General features: G+C 42.2%; 1 protein-coding gene across 5 annotated transcripts in view; it reads right to left on the bottom strand.

Moving 5' to 3' along the window:
- The window catches only part of samd11 (sterile alpha motif domain containing 11), a 53,906-nt gene extending 38,039 nt beyond the window's left edge, over positions 1–15,867 (bottom strand). For 2 of the 5 annotated variants that reach the window (XM_031286861.2, XM_036008443.1), the window contains exons 1-3: positions 14,671–15,866; positions 13,458–13,549; positions 3,436–3,611 (exon numbers count right to left, since the gene is read on the bottom strand). In XM_031286861.2, coding sequence (XP_031142721.2) covers positions 3,436–3,611; positions 13,458–13,549; positions 14,671–15,370 — 968 coding nt within the window. In that variant the 5' untranslated portion in view covers positions 15,371–15,866. Of the gene's footprint in view, positions 1–3,435; positions 3,612–13,457; positions 13,550–14,670 lie in introns of all 5 variants that reach the window. The other 3 variants (XM_036008442.1, XM_031286859.2, XM_031286860.2) reach the window with 3 other exon arrangements.
- Between the last annotated feature and the right edge of the window lie 3,053 nt (positions 15,868–18,920).

The following is an 18,920-nucleotide window of genomic DNA, read 5'->3' as shown; positions in this document are numbered from 1 at the left end:
AGACCTTTTATGCTTTTCTGTCATATATATAATGTTACAATGTCGGATGTTCATGTTAAACGTGGCCAAAGCTTCAAATAATGAGGTTAACGTATTTAAAAGAAATCCCTTTGAGCAAAACCTCAGATTTCCCACTGTTCTGAACGCTCCGGTTTCAACAGTTTTTTCTACTCTTGGCTCCAAATGATGTCATACCGAGCCAGTTTGCCATATATGGTCATCTGCTCCAGGCAGGCACGCTACTGCAGTGTTTATGTGGCATACCCTGCCACATGTAGCTACATGCTAAGTCAGGGATAGCTGTAATCTTAGTTGCAGATGTTGTAAATTTCTCCCAAATTTCAGGTCACATTCCTGCTGGAACATTGTGTTGTGTCAGTTGTGTAGTATTTGGTTTAGAAGCCTTTATTGTTGATTTTTCACAATATAAAGTGTCGCTATATACTCAGTTGAGGTCAGTCTCCTGCTGCAACAGACTGTACAGAGGCAGCGACGGCAGAGCACAAATGCAGAGACTCATGAGATACGGAAACACTGACCAATCAGAGCAGACTGGGGTAAATACAGGTGCAGCAGCCATGGGCAGTTTGAGAAAAAAAAAGTTTTTTGAACATTAAAGCATGTAAACATGTTCTAGTAGAAAAACAAAATACAAATATGAACCTGAAAACGGTATATATTAGGTCTCCTTTAACATTAATCTGGTTAAAAGAAGGTGGGCCTGTTTATACTGAACTTGAGAGGACATCTGGATGAGAGTGATGAACTATGAAAGCAGCACTTGCTGACACTGACAGACAAATCCTCTTAATGCAAAACCAGCTACCTGAACCAACCAACCAATCCTCTCTTTAATGTTACACAACGTCACATTATATATATTTAACTATGCACTGAAAATGTAATGCCACCTAAAGTTAATTTGCTGCATTAGCATTATGTTAGGATTAACAAATTTTGATAAATAATTGACACATGCCACTTCGATCTGCCCATGTAGATTAAAGTGCAGTTAGAGTTGGTAGGTTGCAGCCACCAAGTGGGTGAGACACGTTGCTGCCGCCAGCCTTGATAATGTGTGGATGAGACAGCACAGATATGCTCACACATGTATACAGAGGCCCTGTATTTTTCACATCCATTGGCCAAATTCAATTTGTTAAGACCCTTCTACTACTCACTTACGAAGCTGCGGTCAATGGAAATCACATTTCCGTGATTGGACATCCCATTATCCCATTCGTCCAGACCCGCACTGGGGGATAAAGCAGGGCTGAGACGGATGCCCAGGACAGACCGGAGCTGCGGCTCCAGCGAGTCCGTCGCCTTTCAAAGGGTAAAAGCTTGACATATTAGTCATAAGTGTTCTTTAAATTCATTATCATCTTAACACGCCAGCGGCACAAGTGTCAGGGGGAGGGGAAGCCCTCTTAAATGAGGTTAGTGGATCCATTTAAAGCTTCACAGTTGCTGTGCTGTCCGCTGTGTCACACCCAAGTTTCAAGACATGAAAAACTCCCCTCCTGTAATGAGGTTGTACAAGCTGCTTATAATGCAGCTGGGGACTTTCTGAGGTTAATCAATGAACAGCTTCTGTATTATATCTGCCTATAGCCTGTCATGTACATACCAAGTAATCACAAATCCATGTGATGTTTATTCCAGATTGGAAATGTCTTAATTTCTGTCACTTCAAACAGATCAAAGTACTGATTGTAAAAGTAGCTAATTCAAAAAAATTATAGTCCCATCTTTTTTTAGTTCATGTTCCTAACAAAGCAGATCCTGTACGCCATCAGAGAGAGGGAGCGCAGTCCTCCGAGCCTATTTGATTCTTCTTAATGTGGTGACCTCACTGTAACCCTGCATACGAAGATGTGAACATGATTATTAACTTGAATAACTTTTAGTAAATGCAGTCCACATTTTTATGACAAACCGAATCAAATGTGCATACAACTCCTGAGCACTCTCCTCTGTCCATTATCGTTTTGTAATTTTGACAGTCAAACAGTCATTTACTGATTCACACTAAAATGAGAAGATTGATTTCACAAATAAACCACTGACATTTCTAAAAACATTTGAACTGCATTCTTAATACATACATGTTTGTTTGTCAACAGGATTACGGAAAAACTACTGGTCTGATTTTCATGAAAGTTGGAAGAACCTATTAAATATTGGCGCAGATCCAAATCATGGGGTGGATAAACTAATCATTTTTTACTTTTGTTAACATTGCAAGATAGGGCATGGCCTTGGCGGAGGTCTGTACTCTCCGAGTGTCCTTCAAGTTCTTATTATGGTTTGATGCCAACTAGTTCTCAAAATTACAGTAACAATGGCAATACTGAAACAAAACAGACATTCCTGTCAAGTATTTTGCTTTCCTCCTGATTTGATTAAAATAACAAGACAATAGTGTGACGGATGAGGATCCAGAGACTGACTGTTTATAGATAGATGCCGAACTGTGTATTTTTTAAATGTTTTTGTGTATGTACTACTTATTACCGTCTTATTAATCTTAGTCTGTATCAGTCTCTATTTGTGTTTTCCACTCATTTTATTTCCTCAGCTCTAAAACATTTTAAAATTGTTAATTGTGCTGTAAAAACAGATGCATATTACAAGAACTATGGATTCTAAAGCTAGTTATTTCATAAACATTTCAAAACATTCTTTATACTCAAGCTGCAAAAGTGACATGACATGAAGATGCAACGACTTGAATGTGAATGATGAATGAATGTTTTGTCTCAAACACTGTGATCAAACCGCTCCCAAGCACAGCACGGGATGAAGCATACAGTGATGACTCAGGTGACTCTTTCAATCAAGTTAAGACAAATACACTGAGACTTGGCAGAAGCAACAAAACGCAAACCAACAAACCAATTAACACTTTCAAAGCTCAGCACACATCCTTCCATTAGACATCCCAAGGCAAAAGCTGTACGTTTATTTTTAAAACATGGTTCTGTTCATCTCAAAATGAGCTTTTAACACCTTAAAATTATCCTAAAATCACTTTTGATGGAAATAATACACACACGTCTGAGGTGTCATTTGAAAAAATGTTCCCTTCTTCTGCTTTTAGCCAGAATCTGACAAAACAGAAGGACTTTTTACTATGAATTACTTCTAACAAACGTGACACCTCAGAGGCCAGCATTATATTTTCTTTGATTTCTTTATGATTTTACTACAACTTGTGCATTTTTAGCCATGATAAAAGCCTATGCAATTAATGACAATGTGTGTCAGTGTCTACTAAACGGGAAAGAGAAATGTAAGAAGTTAAAAAGGTTTAAAAAGTCTGGCATATTACCTGTTAACTGGTATAAGAATGACATGGGACCCAAATATCAAAACATGCTTGTGCTTCAAACTATATTGAAGCCATGGCCATAAAAGTCAAAGGGGCCTTACCTCTTTCTCATGATACTGTAATGCAACTCGTCCTCCTGTTTGATGTGGGCATGTTCCCCACTGGCCCGCTCGCTGCCTTCACTGTCGTCACTGCTGAAGATGGAGGCCAGCTCCTTCTTGGGCACTCGGTTAGGGGGGAGGGGGATGGTGCGTTTCTCAGCCAAGCGCCCTCGGTTCTGCACAACAAGGCACAAAGAAAAAGGAGACACTTTAGTAACAGGATTCATATATAGCTTTGCTTATGTTTAATCTATCTGAAGCATATTTTCGTTTTTTTCTTGTTTTGGTCATTTTTGTAAGTTGCAGCACGTTGAGTTCTCTTTGCAAAAGTACATACAGGACGAATCAAGACTCTAACATAAAGGGAACTTAGTTTCATTTTGTAGTATTGACCGGCTATTTTGTGTACCATTATCCTGCTTATTAAACACCTCGTAAATGAATATTAAATCAGTAATTATCAACCAGGAGTATGTGTACCCCAGGAGGTACCTTCTGCAGCTGCCAGGGGGTGCGTGGAAAGATTGTGGAGTAGCTCTAGAGATTGCGATTTGATCGATTTGAACACCTAACGTTAAACATACATGAAAACTAGTTAGAAAGCGTGCAGAGAGGTTTAAATAGTGAGCTACAAAGTGATGGATAAACAGTTGAAATTGTCTGCTACTCCAAGTGATAATATAAGGATGCAAACAGTTAGGTCGGTTCAATTGTATGAGGAAAAACTATTTTGAATTAGAATTTATTTGAATTTGACATACTTTATCAATCCCACAAGGGAAATTACAATTGTTTCACTCTGTTGTTAGTTACACACAGGCCTGAAACACACACATGCACACATGCTCAGGACATATACATGCACAAATGGAGAAATGTCAGAGTGAGGGGGCTTGGTCAAGGGCACCTTGGCAGTGTCCAGGGGGAAGTGCCCCTGTTTTAACAACATCTACTTCAAATAATTACCGGTAATAGTGTTAAATAACATCCAATTTTAAATTGGAAAGACATTTGTAACATGACAGGCGGTCTCAATAAAGAGGTAATTGATCATCTGACACACGTGTGAGTACATCAGAGTTTTGGTTCCACAGCATTAATTCATTTAACACAAAATATTGTTTTAGAATATCTTCATCAGAACCTAAAATTTACAAGCTTCCAGCAAAAAATGGTCAGGGTACATGAGCTAGGACCCATGAGCTACACACTGAAACCAAAACAACATGATCTGTAACATAAAGCCTCCAGTTAGCCATCATAAAGCCATGTGTACTCTGAGTTAATAAATAATGTAGTAAAACTGAAAAAATCCTCCAATACTCAGATCAGCGAAACAGAGTAACTTCTTTAACCAAAACCAAACACAGAAGTCACATTTGCCATACTTTTCTACTCTAAAACCGAAAGGATTGGGAGAAAAGTTGGTTGATGAATTGAGTGTTTATTTTGCTCTAAAGTTGCCAGGAGTAAGCAGAGAAAAGAAGGGATAAAGAGGAGAGAATGGCCCTAGGGGCGTTAGGAAGTGAAGCTGGGCGACCTTTAATGTGACCTGAGGAGGTCACTGCAGATTAACATGGTCCTATCACAGAGAGAAGGGAGGAGGGGGAGAAAGAGGGGAGAGAGGCGTAGAGTAGAGATTGGAGATGGAGAGATTGAACCAGGGGAAGAAATTGGAGAAAAGCAAGAGAAGGATAGGCTGAGGAGAAAGTTAACAGGGAAGAGAGGGAGAGCAGTTGTGGGTTTGTGCAGAAGAGAGAAGAAAAAAGGTGAGAGAAATAATACAGAAATGAAAGAGAATATGGTGAGTCAAAACATGAGAGAGAAAGCTCCACAGAAGTAAGTCTGTCCGGTATGGAGTGGACTTGGATTTGAAACTATATTCCCCTCTCTTTTTCTGTCTGTGCCTAGATCTCTGCTCTTACTCCCGGACGCCTTTAAGCCCTCCAGCTATCCCTTCCACTACACACAACCCCACTCTCCACCACTCCTCCCCGCTCCCTCCTTCCCTCGCTCCTTCCATTCCAGGATGTGCGGCAGCATGAGTGGCAGGCGGGGGCAGGAGGAGGGATTTGGGGGCTCCTAGCCAAGAGGCAAACAGGTGCAGCCCCTCTGGAGTCTCTCAAATGGCAGACATTAAAAAGAGTTGGGGGGGTGGAAGACAGAGAAAGATGAAAACATCCCCCAGGATGAGCAGGCCAGAGTTCTGCACATTTCTCTCCTTTCTCTTTTTTATCGTGCCTTGCCAGAAAAGAGGTTTTTCTTCCTTTCTTCTTTCCTGTTGGAGCTTTCTACAAGTTCTGCTCCAGCGTTTGAGGACAGTGGATCAGTTTCTGATACTTCTGCTACTTCCACACAAGGCCTCACTGTAGGAAGTTAGTGCTGGAGCTCCAACAGGGTGCATTAGAGGTTAGCGGGGGGAAACAGGAGCGCAACACCACGTCAGAACAACATTTTTCCATGGATGCAACCACAGTTACATCTGTCAGACACACACATCTGTTAAATACAAGCTCTCCACCTCCAAGTCTCTTTACTGCTGTCTTCACACTGTCAGGGAAAACACAAAAAATTGCACATGCGCACTTCCCTAACCACTTACAGTACACACACAAACGCATGCACAGTCTCACACACACACACCTGTTCCTTAGAATTCCCCTCCAAAGCAGGGGATTTCACTTGGAGCATGCCAGCAAAATAGTGTATACAAGAATAGTTTGTCTAAGACCAGTCGTGACTGAGGCTATGTGAGTGTGTGTGAGCGTGTAGACAACCACCCACATGGCCGTGACATACCCAGGCTGACAGCCCCCCCTCCCTCCCTCTTCTCTACTCCCGGAAAGCCCCAATTCTTTCTTTAGTGGCACTGACGCAGAACTGGGGGTGAGCTCCCACTGCTTCCGGCAACACTTCCGCAGCACGGGGGAGGGCTCTCCGAAACAAAACACGAAGCAAAGCACACCCCTGGCAGCCAACGTAGGAGCGCTCAAAGGAAGGGCGCCTGAACGCCTAGGCACGTACATGCACGCACAAACATGCACGTGTGTGCACATAGCTGAGGCAACCTTACTGTGTGTGGTCAACCTCCTTTCAGCCATGGAAAAAAGTCTCTCATAAAAGTCCCACTAAAGGCACCTCTATGAATATCACCTCCCACGCTTTCTGTCAGTCAGGCAGCCAAGAAATATATCTGGGCTTCACATTTACAGGCAAAAAAAAGATACACATACATACAGATCACAGGCATAGGGATACACTGACCAACTTATTACACAATCTAAACAGACAAATGAAATAGTCATGTAAGTACATGACAAACATTCAGAAACACTTCCCATAAATGCATAAATATATTCATATAATACACAAATTCTCCAATAGATGGCCTATGCTCTGAGAATAACACTACAACAACTACAGTATAATACCACTTGAAAAAACAGCCTACCACACTAAATGGCACTGGCACAGCCATATAAGTTGCAGTAACTCATTTTGATGGCGTCCTGATTTCATACATTTATAGCAAGGGTTTGGTTTAAATGCAACAAAATAGCTAAATGTTCTTGTATTGAAAAACAATGCAGGCTAATATCACAATCTACTGTTTTCTCACTAAATTTATTTTAGTTTCAACAACAACAAGTTTATTTTCAATTTTTAAATGAGCTCTTGGTGGAAAAAGAGGACTAATAAGTGTGTTTTCTTTCTTTCTCCATGCGTTATTTCCTGAAAGGTGCAGTGCCCTGCCGCTGGCTCCAACCAGCATTAGCGAGCACACACCCACACATAAACACACTCACTCACTCACACACACACACACACACACACACACACCCACACACACACACACAAACACACTCACACACATGCACACACAGCGGTAGCCGCCCGTGACATTCCTGCAGCTGCGGCGCTCTCTCTCCCTCGCACGCGCCCCCCCAGCGATCTCCCTGGGGGACGAATGCCTAATGAGTCACGCGCCTGTCTGCCGTTACCTCGCAGCGTGTGTGTGTGTGTGTGTGTGTGTGTAGGCGGGATGGCGGGCCGACTTGGCGCGAGCACTAGGGGGAAGAGGGAGGGGGAATGAGGAGACGACAGAGAAGGAGAGGAAAGAAATGAGCGTGAGGAGGAGGGGAGATGGGGAGGGGATGAAGCGGTCATTACCATGCTCACATAAGAGCTCTGAAACAAGGCCAAAACAAACAATTTGTCTGTTGTATGTTTGTGTGAGCCTGAGATCCAGTTCTTCACAAAATAAAAATTCTTACTTTGTTTCGTCTCACCTCCTTATCTCCGACTCACCTGTCTTGACATTTTTACAGGTGCAACCATGAAAGGTGATTAGCTACAACTTTTGTCAGCTTTGTCAAATTGAGATGGCTCAGTATGCAAACCTGATTACTGTGAATAATCATATTAAAGTATAGGTTGATTAAAGTGTTTACATGATTCGCAGTAACCAAAATTTCCCAGTAACACAATAATAAAGGTAATATGATGTGTTTAATAAAGAATAAGGATTTGTAGTCTCCAGTAGAAAAATCTCTTATTATTAGTGGCACAGAACAATAAGAAAACGAAGAGACTGAGTTGGTGTGCATTGTTTTTGCTTTGATTAATTCACAGCGCACCTTAATGAAATCTCTTTGACTTTGTGTTCGCTATGATATGAAAGCTGTTTTGCTGTCATCCCAAAAATAATTTTGGTGTTTTCTTTTTCTTCACTAGCCATGTTTGTTTTTAGAAACACCCATTTGCATCTGCTGCACTCTATGACCTTTCTGATGCATGTTCAGAATCAAAACACTTAAAGTAATACATGCACACTATGCTGTGCAGGCCACAGAAAAATGACAAGCCATATACTATATGATGATAACATGATAACACATTCCACCAAAAACACATGCCAAAAGCACACAAACACACTAGTACTGGTGGTACAGTCATTAATGCAGTATATCACATTTCTTTTACCATTATTGTGAAATTGTATGTAATAGGAAAACTTATTTATAGCACATCCTATCAATAATAATGTCATATCTGCGATGGCAGAGTACACAAGCATAAAAAAATGTGACAGGGTTTTGTCTTGTTGTTCTTGGTGTGCAATTAAAAAATATCACACAAATTATAATTTTGAAACTCGATAAATCTTATTTGTCATTTTGCATAGTGAGCATCTCCAACCACAGTACATGTTAACACACACTCCACCATGAAGATGGGTACATCTTGGCTTTATATTATTTTCATTTTCGTCATTTTCTTTTGAAGTTTTGGATATATTTTGGTTAGAGGATGTCATTTAGAGCTAATGGTAGATGTTTCTTTTAAAGTTAAGATTCTGTTTTGATGTTAAAATACTGCCTGAGCGGCTCCACATGCTGCATTATGTGCATTATTCAATACATATTGTACAAAGAACATGCATGACATCAGAAATGCAACTATAAATTTGCCAAGAGATCAAGCACCAAACTTATCAAGTAAAACTCCTTATAAGTGCAAATGTACTTCGTACTTGGTAAAATAAAATTGTGTGTGTGTGTGTGTGTGTGTGTGTGTGTGTGTGTGGGTGTGGTTTATGTACAGACTTCAGGCAACACTTGGTTGTTCAAGGCCATGTGAGAGAAAGAGAAAAAAGTGAGAAAGCACTGTAGGGCAGACAGGCATGCGACCAAGTCCCCCATCTCCACCCCCACACACACACTCATGCTCTCCTGCGCCCTCGGCCCCCACACGCTGAGCCGAGCGGGCAGTTGCAGCCCAGTGAAGCGGCACAGGGCAAGAGGGGAGGGATGGGTGAGCAGTGGGGGGAGGGGTGCACAGAGGGTGAGAGGCGGCGAAGGGGGGTGGGGGGGGGGTGCTGCTGGGGCGGCGCTGTGAGGTCAGTGACGGTGCAGTCAAGCGTGCCAGCGCGCCTCTCGCTCTACCGTTTCCCTCTTGTTTCTTTCTCTCCTTCCTCCTCCCTTTTTCTCTCCCTCTGTGTGTTTGGATAGGCCCACCGAGGCCGCTGCAGGGGAGCTTTATGGACAGGTAACGACTGGGCCTTTCTCTCCCCAGACAAACACAGAGGAAACGGAGGCAAGCATGAAGTTGTGGTTGATAAATTCAACTAATGTTTTCTCCTGTGTTGGTCCCAACACAAGTCAAATTGGATCTTAACTATTAAAATCAACACACTTTAAATAGTTTCATTAAATACACAACACACAGCTACACTTCATTTATGAAATAATGGTATATGTAATTTGAATGATACATATCAGTTTTGTTGTGGAGGAAAACCAAGATAAACTCAGATGACCCTCATTTATGCTGGCAAAACTAAATGTAGGCTTTACCTGTCTTAAATCTTTGTCATACTGACTTTTTTGCACATTATTAGTAAATTGTAAGGTATACAGATTATGATAATTAACTAATTCAGAACTTAACTACTTTCTTATACCTACATCGCTGACAAACTAATACTAATCAAAAACTGTACATATACTCTAACTGTATAACACTGATACATTTTACTTACTACCTAGTAATCCTGTGTTTATATACATGTGCTTGTTTGAGTGTACGAATGGATGTATGAAAGTAAAACTATGACAGGACATTACTGTCTGCAAAGGCCTGATGTGACAGAGCGAGCCTGCAACTATCAGAGGAAGTTACATAGCGAATAACAAACACAAACACACTTTTGTGCACACACACACACACACACACACACACACACACACACACACACACACACACAAACACACACACACACGCATGCACGCACACAAAGATGTTGGGAGGAGGGAAATATCGCGGCTGTTGGCTTTGTTGTGATAAACTGCATTTGGCTGATGGACAGTTGTTCCAACTTATTTTAGCTGCCTGTTAAAAGGGTCCGCACCCATACACACATGCATCCAGTCATATAGTGAGCAATATTTTAAGAAGCTTACACACAGCATGTACACACGTACATGCAAACACACACACACATTAAGCTCTCTATCAATCTCTGGCATCTTGCTGAAATGCAACTAGTAGAAGCTAAAGCTAATTTGGTCAATTAAACAGTTTATTTTAACTGAATAATTTATAGACGGAAAGACAACAAGAGGCACGAAAGAGTTTTTGAATGTGTGTGTGTATACTGTATACGGTCTATGTGTGTGACACACATTCCAATTTGTATTGATCTCTATAAGCGAGATTAAGACCCACAATACAGAGATCATTAGAGTCTCACTTAATCTCTAATTTGTCCGATACTCAGAGAGAGAGGCACACAAAAGTGCACAAATACACTCGACACGACCACAGTGCACACTTCGGGGCCAATGACTGATTCCGGTGTTACCATAGCAACATAGCCTCGGCAACACACAGACAAGCACAAACACAACACAAAACAGAAGCAGTGTACAGTAGGTAGTTGATCTAAGACAACTCCACATCACATAACAGCTCAACTTCTATTATTCCACTCAATATGGTGCCTTTTTTATTATCTTCTCCTCTTCACCACTATTGGAAGTGGCATTATGAAAATGTAATAAGATAGACTATAAGTTATAGCCAAAATTGTCTATGTCTGTGTTCGTGCGTGGATGTGTGTGTGCCTGCTTGTGTGTTTAATTTCTCTTTGCAAGAGGAGCCCTTGATTGGAGGAGGTCTTTACGAGCCGGAGGAGGGGAGTGTAATTTCCTCCCGGCCTCCGCCAGTTCCGCTGAAATAACAGAGCAGAGGAAGCCCAGCTCTCCCGGGAAGAGACACACACATGCACAAACACACACATGCACACACAGCAAGCAGGCAAGTCCGCCAGTCATCGCAGCCGTACAAATAATCACAGGCATGCACGAATAGAGTCACAGCTACAAAGTAACGCATAAGAATATACAGACAAAAACACAAAGATACAGGGCCAAGAATAATCTTCAACATGCATTCACAATCTTGAGTATATTGTATACGTGCAAAAGAATGACATGCGGTACCAAACACACAAAATAAGCAGCATCTAACAACTTCAAGGGGCGCCTTTAAAAACAATTTAAAGCTGAGAACTCATTTAAGTACCTGATAATCACATAATAACAGGATTAATAGAAAGCTAACACACCTTGACAGCTAGTTATCAATAGCATATCAGAGTGTGGATAAACAACATTATCAGCACATTTAAATGTTATACTGTTGAGTGTAACAGTTCAGTTTGTGCGTTGTGTCGTTACTGCTTGTGCCAGGGCCGACACTGCAAGTTAACTTCCACGAGTTCTGAGCAGGCAGGTGAAAAGTCTTCCCACCAGCTGCTGCACTATTTTATGATCACTTGCCTCATGCCTATAGCAAAACAAGATCACTCAAAGTTCAGCTGTCAAACTTACAAAATAAATGACTGAATGAGGTAATTTGTGTCAGTAGGCAGGCATATAGTGTGTGTGTGTGTGTGTGTGTGTGTGTGTGTGTGTGTGTGTGTGTGTGTGTGTGTGTGTGTGTGTGTGTGTGTGTGTGTGTGAGTGAGAGAGAGAGAGAGCTCATCAGTGAGGGAGTGCTGGCTGCCATGCCCTGAGGGGGAGTCAGTGGGGAGAGAGGGAGACGCCAATACATCCCAGTGCCCTCCCTCCACTGCCTAACCCTCACCGCCAACATACTTAGCCTCTGTGTGTGCGTGCGTGCGTGCGTGCGTGCGTGCGCGAAAGTGTCACGGTGGTATTCACTTGGTGGGTTAGACTTCAGGCTTCACCACCAGACAGACAAGGAAAGGAAGAGAGGGAGCGAAGGCTACAACAACCTTAAAGCTCTTATATCCCTGCTTACGTCAAAAACAAAGTTTTACTCTGTCACAGCTGTAATTTAAGTGGAACCGTACAAGCCGTAGCAAGCCAAAAGCCAATCACTCTGATATCTGTGATGAGCCTAAACATACACAACCACGGTTAGATTCTCAAATCCTTCTATAAAAAATAAGACATGAACATTTCGAGCATATCTGTTTTCCCTGCCCCCTACCTCCCTCAGGTAATTTGTTAGGCTGAACCCTAGTGTTAGTGTACAGGTCTTCATTCTTGGCTGTGAAAAATGTCACCAGTTCACCTGTATCACTCAAACACCTCTGGCTTATCTAAACCGCCTTTGCCTTGCGTGCCTCGCACACAATAATCAGCAGTAGCCACGCTCAGTAGCTCGCTAAGCCTCTTACACCCTTCCCTCAAGATTAGTGCTTGGAAGCGACGACAGATGCGCGCCGTGGTGATAAAAACACACACACAAACACGCAAAGCTACATACACACTCACAACCCACCGCACCTGTGTGAACAGATTTGGCGACGGTGAGCCGGCAGTGTGCTTACTCAAAGCTGACACACACACACACACACACACACACACACACACACACACACACACACACACACAGAGTAGTGATGCTGTAATCATGACACACCTGCAAAGCCTCAAGGTTTGGCCTCGTGCCCCTGGCCTAGCCCTAAGGGAAGCACTAGGCAAACAAAAGTTTAGCAGCCAGGTGAGGAAACTGATTCAATGGGACAGAAGATCCCGACCAACGACACCTAACGTCAAACAGCCACACTGGACAGCTCAATGCCTCTGAATAAAAGGCACTGATACTCTGCATCAGTGAAAGGCTGAAAGTGGATTTGATATTCATGCTGAGAAAAATTACCATCAAAGTTGACATGTGTGCCTGTAGGGTCTTCACCATCAAGGTTACAGAGAAAGACAATGCTTCAATAAGCTCTCACCCATTGTTTCACATATTTAAAGCTGGGTGACAACACAAATATGGCAATGAAATATTAGTATGCCTAGTCCTGCTTTCAAACAAGCTCAACTAAATTTAAATAACAGGATACATGGTCTATTTGGGAAATAAATAAAAACATTCATGACGAGGGTACAGATTTGACTTGGCTTGATATAACAGCCAAGCAAATACAATTTAGCTGAGCAAAAAAAAAGCAAAAACATTGACAGAAAATGAAATATTCTTACCACTGGAGATGAAATTCGACAACCAGGACAATCACAGATCGGAGGGTGTACCTGTAAGATTCCTTTGGACATAAGAGTCTTGAGACTTTTCCCTGGAAAAGAAAAAACCAAGAGAAACACTTTTAGTGAATACTACCAACCATATTCCCCAACCAGTGAACTCATCTCCTCCATGACACAGCATGTGATAAGGTATTATCAACTTGCTTAAGAATGGCCCTTTTCTTCAGCATCAGCATCTCAGGACTCAAAGTTTTCAAGACAAATCTAGTCAAAAATCATCCAATCAACACAGTATGTATCGAAGGAGTCATCTCTCTACATTTTTGCACCAAAGTTTAATTCTACCGATAGGTCAAGTGTGGTGAGCCAGAGAGACAGCAGCCTACTGTCATCTGTCTGTAAGAATCGGTATATTAAACTATTAGGCTACCATCTTTGACCTGAGGGCGACACCCTGCCACTACACATCTTAACGCATGTCAGTTCTGCCTGAGTAACCGTGTGTGTGTGTGTGTGTGTGTGTGTGTGTGTGTGTGTGTGTGTGTGCGCGCACCATGCTAATTATTGGATTAAATACTATGCTATAAATGTCCATATATAAAATACCGGAGCAGTATCACTGTGATCCTGCCAAGGTTATTGTACCGGAAAATCTAACAAACACCTACCAAATTCATATATGGATAAAGGCAGCTTCAATTAATATTTAGTTGAAAACTGCAATTGGTTGTAAAATCATCACATTTACCACAAACTGTGACGTTAACTGGACAAACAAAACGCTAATTTTCAAAAATATATCTCAAACCTAACATGCGATGCGTTAAAGTGTCAACACCCATGCACACGTGCAGCTGCAGTCAACGGAACGACTCATCCATAACAAGGGAAAAAATATATTTCAACTGTCACACATTGAATTATATATGTCAAACTTTTCACCTCAGTCCCCGTGCAGCCAACTCCAAATGCCCCGGTTCGCAGCCCAAACTCTGTGTCAAAAGCCTCGGAAGGTATGTGGAGGATATGCGCCTTTTCTCATCTGTCTCCTTATGCTCTGGCTGCTGTAACCCTTTCACTCCAAAACTAAGCACCGAACCACGAGACCCAAGTTTGTACCCAGAATAAGCGGCGTCTAAAAAGTGTTTAATTGACGGCGAGATGTCCCTCTCTGCCAATGAACCGTGAGGACAGTGAAGGTTGTTCTTACCTTTGTGTCTAATACTCCGTTTCCAATCTTTGGCAGTCTCTCGTCCACTGACGAACTGGAACTCGTTGGGGGTAAGCCACTCGCCCCTGTATTTAATTGAGGGTCCCTTACTACCTTGACACAATTTATTGATATAAAGCAAAGCCTTGTTTTCCCCGCACTCCACCTCGATGCACGGCTCCCCGTTGTCGAAGAAGGGCTGAAAGTCGGGGATGGAGGAGAACCTCTCCAGCATTAAGTCGTCCGTGTGATGGTGGAGGTGCTGGTGATGCAGCGCCGAGTCGTGGAGCCCCAAGTACGCGCGGTGATGGGCGAAAATGTGGTCGTAGGGCGGCGGATGCGGGGTCACCACGGGGATAGCGGTGGCATTTAAAGGGGCCAGGTATTCGGACTGGTTGAACGCAGTCAATGCCATGTCGTCTCCATCCAGCCTCTCCTTTTTGATGGCAGGCATGTTAGTGGGAGCCGAGCGCCGGAAACAAGTAAAAATCTGCTCGCCCGATCCAACTTCAGCGTCCTCTCCGTCTGTGAGTTGGGCTGACCCAGACTTGGAGACGCGCCGCTTGGTTTTACGCAGAGCCCCCGTGTCGCCGTGAGACAGCCGTCTGGTGAAGTTGCCGGATAGATTCCCATTCAATAGTTTCCAGCTCGCAGTGGCAGCAGCGCTCTCCGCCAGCCTCGCAGCTCCTACCTCCCACATTTAATCACACTCACTCTGTTAATACCTGACATGGTTAGCCCTGAGCCCCGGACATTATGTTACCTACGGTGATCATTACCAGTCGCAGTTACGCGTCGTGTCTCTTATTTCTTTGCCTCTGGGGAAATTAGTTTTTTTATAGGCTTTATATCCACTGACTAGAGGCAAACATTTTAAAGCGAATCGCTGCTTTAAAAAACAAACAGCGCACATCGATTCAGCTATGGGGAGTTTACCAACTGTGGCCAAGATACAATTTCACAGCGAATGAAGACAATAAAAAAGAAACTGATAATGGCACATTTTTCCTGTTACTTAAACCAATGTGGCATATGGCATTTATTTAGAACCACAAGCCAAACATATCAAGCTTGCTATTCCTAAGTATTTGCGCAGCATTATACACTTGGAAGTTTGGAAAGAGTTGTTTTTAGCCCCTTTGTATGTCGTTGAAGTCACGCTGAAGTTCACAGACCCAGACCAAACAAGATTTGCACTCTCCGCCGCTTCTCAACTTGGCCCATTTAAACAGCGGAGGCTCGGCGAGAGCCACAGGAAGAAGGGGGGACTGCGAGGGACGGCGCTTCAGTGCGTAAAATGGAGGAACCATCATTGAGCATAAGGAAGTAAACTGTCATTTCCACCGATGCAACTGAATTTAAAACTCGGTTTAACAGCTGTGTCTTAATATCTACAATTTATAAAGACTATACATTTTACCCCCCAATATGACAACACATTTATGATTATTTTAAAGCCCACTAATACCAGACTTAAACCAGGCTTCCAGCTTACAGGCAAAACGTTTCAACATGTGTACAATTCCACCAAAACAATAACTTGGTCTTTTATAATAATTTAAAAGCCAAACACTAACAATAGCAGCCTTAAACCAGACCTTCACCTTTGAACATACACAAAGAGGTGGTCAGGATCACAGAGGTCACCAAATCTACCCATGACATCAGCCGCAGGTCCACACACAGTGTTTTATGTTCTCCTTGTGTGTCTAAATTCAACCCCCTCTTTGTTATACTCCACTTATAGTGGCACCACCTTGCCCACTAACCTGCTGCGGCCAGTTCAGCAAGCCTAAAACTGTCCAACAGTGTGTGCAGAGCTGTCTGTGTTAAAATGTTTTACATAAACATACTGTACTTAAACATCACAAAACTTAAAGAAAGGGGTTATATTTGGGATTTTTTTAAACCTATTTTTAGAAGTATGACAGGCACTGTGAAACTGTGCAATAGGTGTTAAACTTTTCATGTTTCTAATTGCAAAATACTACAACATCAGAGTGTGATGCATGGTCAGATATTACAAAAATGAAGATGTTTCACTTTGAAATGGCAAAATGGTGGGTCTGAGGAGATGTGCTTTAGACTCTTGACACCTGGGTGTGAGTCCTCAAGTTATTTTCAGAAATTAACTATGGCTAACAATTTAGCTTAATCTTAATCAAAGTGTTTTAATTGTTTAACAAGTTAAACTCTAGCACCAACCAAAACTCAACCTTTGTCAATATTCCTTGACTTGTATTTGGATTTAATGTTGGGTTGCAAGCAGGTGTAGATATGGAATAATTCAAAAGAACAGATCATATCAATATGTGCAACCGTTGCTGCAAACGTGTTGCTTTAACTGAAGTAAAAACCTCAGACTGGTAACCACATTTTCTAAAAGCACTTTCTCTCCACACTGTCTGCAGGGCATGTTCCCCTGAGCTTCTGGAGCTTGTGAGCAGGGCCACATCTGACCCCCATCAGTGGAGAACCACCCAGGTGGATCCACCACCAACACATGGAATAGCCATTCCAGCAGCAGAGGTGGGGTCTAAAGCGCAGTGTGTCAGGGGCCTATAAATCAGGCCAAACTGCCTCTGATACACACAGGAAGAAGGCACGGCACACCGCAGGCGGAAGCGGTACACGGGAAGGCCAGAGACCACAGCCTGGCCAGAACTGGTATAAAGCCTACAGCCAGGACCAGGCAGGCAAACACACACGGCAGACATTTACAAAAACGCATGCCAGCCACCTCACCAAAGACTGACAGACCGTAGATTGACATTTTTCCTTTTGGAACTGAGGAGCTGTGATGTCTGAAGGGAATGTAATGGAATTAGTGGGTTTGTAGATCAGGAAGAGACCAAAACAGATTTTACACTCACAGCTACAGAAAAAAGGGAAACCTGAAATCAATTACCCAAAAGCTACCTTTAAAGGAAATCAAAAGGCAACATTTTTCAACTAAACAATAATGTCACTTCCCACATGTAGGTGAGTGCACTGAACAGAAGCAGTGATATAAATCATGAGCTGCTGACATTTATGGCGTATGTTTATAAAAGCCATTTCTAGGAAGTGGAACACTACATTTCAGATGAGAAGCTCTTTGATTCTCTCTTTATCAAACCAGCCTTTACCACATCGAAATGTCTCGATGGAAACCTTGTTGATGCGTGCGTTGGCGCTGGAGGTTGCACCATTGGGAGAGCCCTGATGAAACCAGTCATACAGGGGACACCCATGCCCACTCCTACACCCACTCCCCGTCCCTGATCATGACTCATTCTCGATGGCTCATCATGGAGGGGTTCCCCAAACTTGTACAGTGACGACACTTCAACTTTCACATCTTTATAAATCGGTTCGCTGTAAACTGAGTAGATTTTTCCATCAGCCTTTGTGTCTCTTTCATAAAATGCTTGATGTGATGGGGAAATCTTATTTAACCTTTCTACCTCAACCTTTTTTTTACTTCTTGCTTTTTTTACTACAGTGTGGCAGAGTCCTGTGTATCTAAAAAGACAGAAAAAACTAACCATAGAAAATCCTGCTCTTAAACCCAATGAATTTACAATGAATTAGGAAATACCAATATGAGTACATATACATATACATTTAAAAATGTATCTTGCTATGTCTAGCCAGTTACTTCTGCTCACATTGCTTATGTGTTCTCACATGGCACAACAGAAACATGTTTTAATTCTATTCCAACATTTTAGAACAATTTAGAGAAATAACCCTGCAAGCATGGAATCTGATAGTCTAGCTATATTTAATATTTAATATGATATGACTTTTCAATAGAACAGGTGTGTAATTTTAAGATTTCACAGCAAAACTGATGAACCTTAAAGGAAAATGCGAGCCTGTTTCTCAAAATGCAAAAATACCAACTCTCAACAGAGACACTGGTGTCTCCTCTAGTTTCTCTTTCTATTACAGAATGTAGTTTCAAGTGTGAGTCATGTGGTGAGTGTTTTCAGGGCCTGACACCAAAACCATCAACATTTTAAACTGAGCAAACATTTTCTGTATTTGTAGCATTGGCAGATTTCATGAATATCCACAGGAAGAAAACTAATCTCTCAAGGAACAAAACAAAATTCATCCGTTCAAGGTTTTTAGGATGGTGGGACAAATCAGCAATATCATCATATAGATCATAAATACATCATGGTTCCTTCCAATTTGTTATTAACATTATGTTACATTAATGTTATGTCACACAGAAATGTTAAACTGTCACCAACTTCACA

This window comes from Sander lucioperca, chromosome 12 (genome assembly GCF_008315115.2).
Source record: "Sander lucioperca isolate FBNREF2018 chromosome 12, SLUC_FBN_1.2, whole genome shotgun sequence".
Classification (NCBI taxonomy): domain Eukaryota; kingdom Metazoa; phylum Chordata; class Actinopteri; order Perciformes; family Percidae; genus Sander; species Sander lucioperca.
Note: the sequence above shows the minus strand (reverse complement) of the source record. Positions and strands in the feature narration are given on the sequence as shown.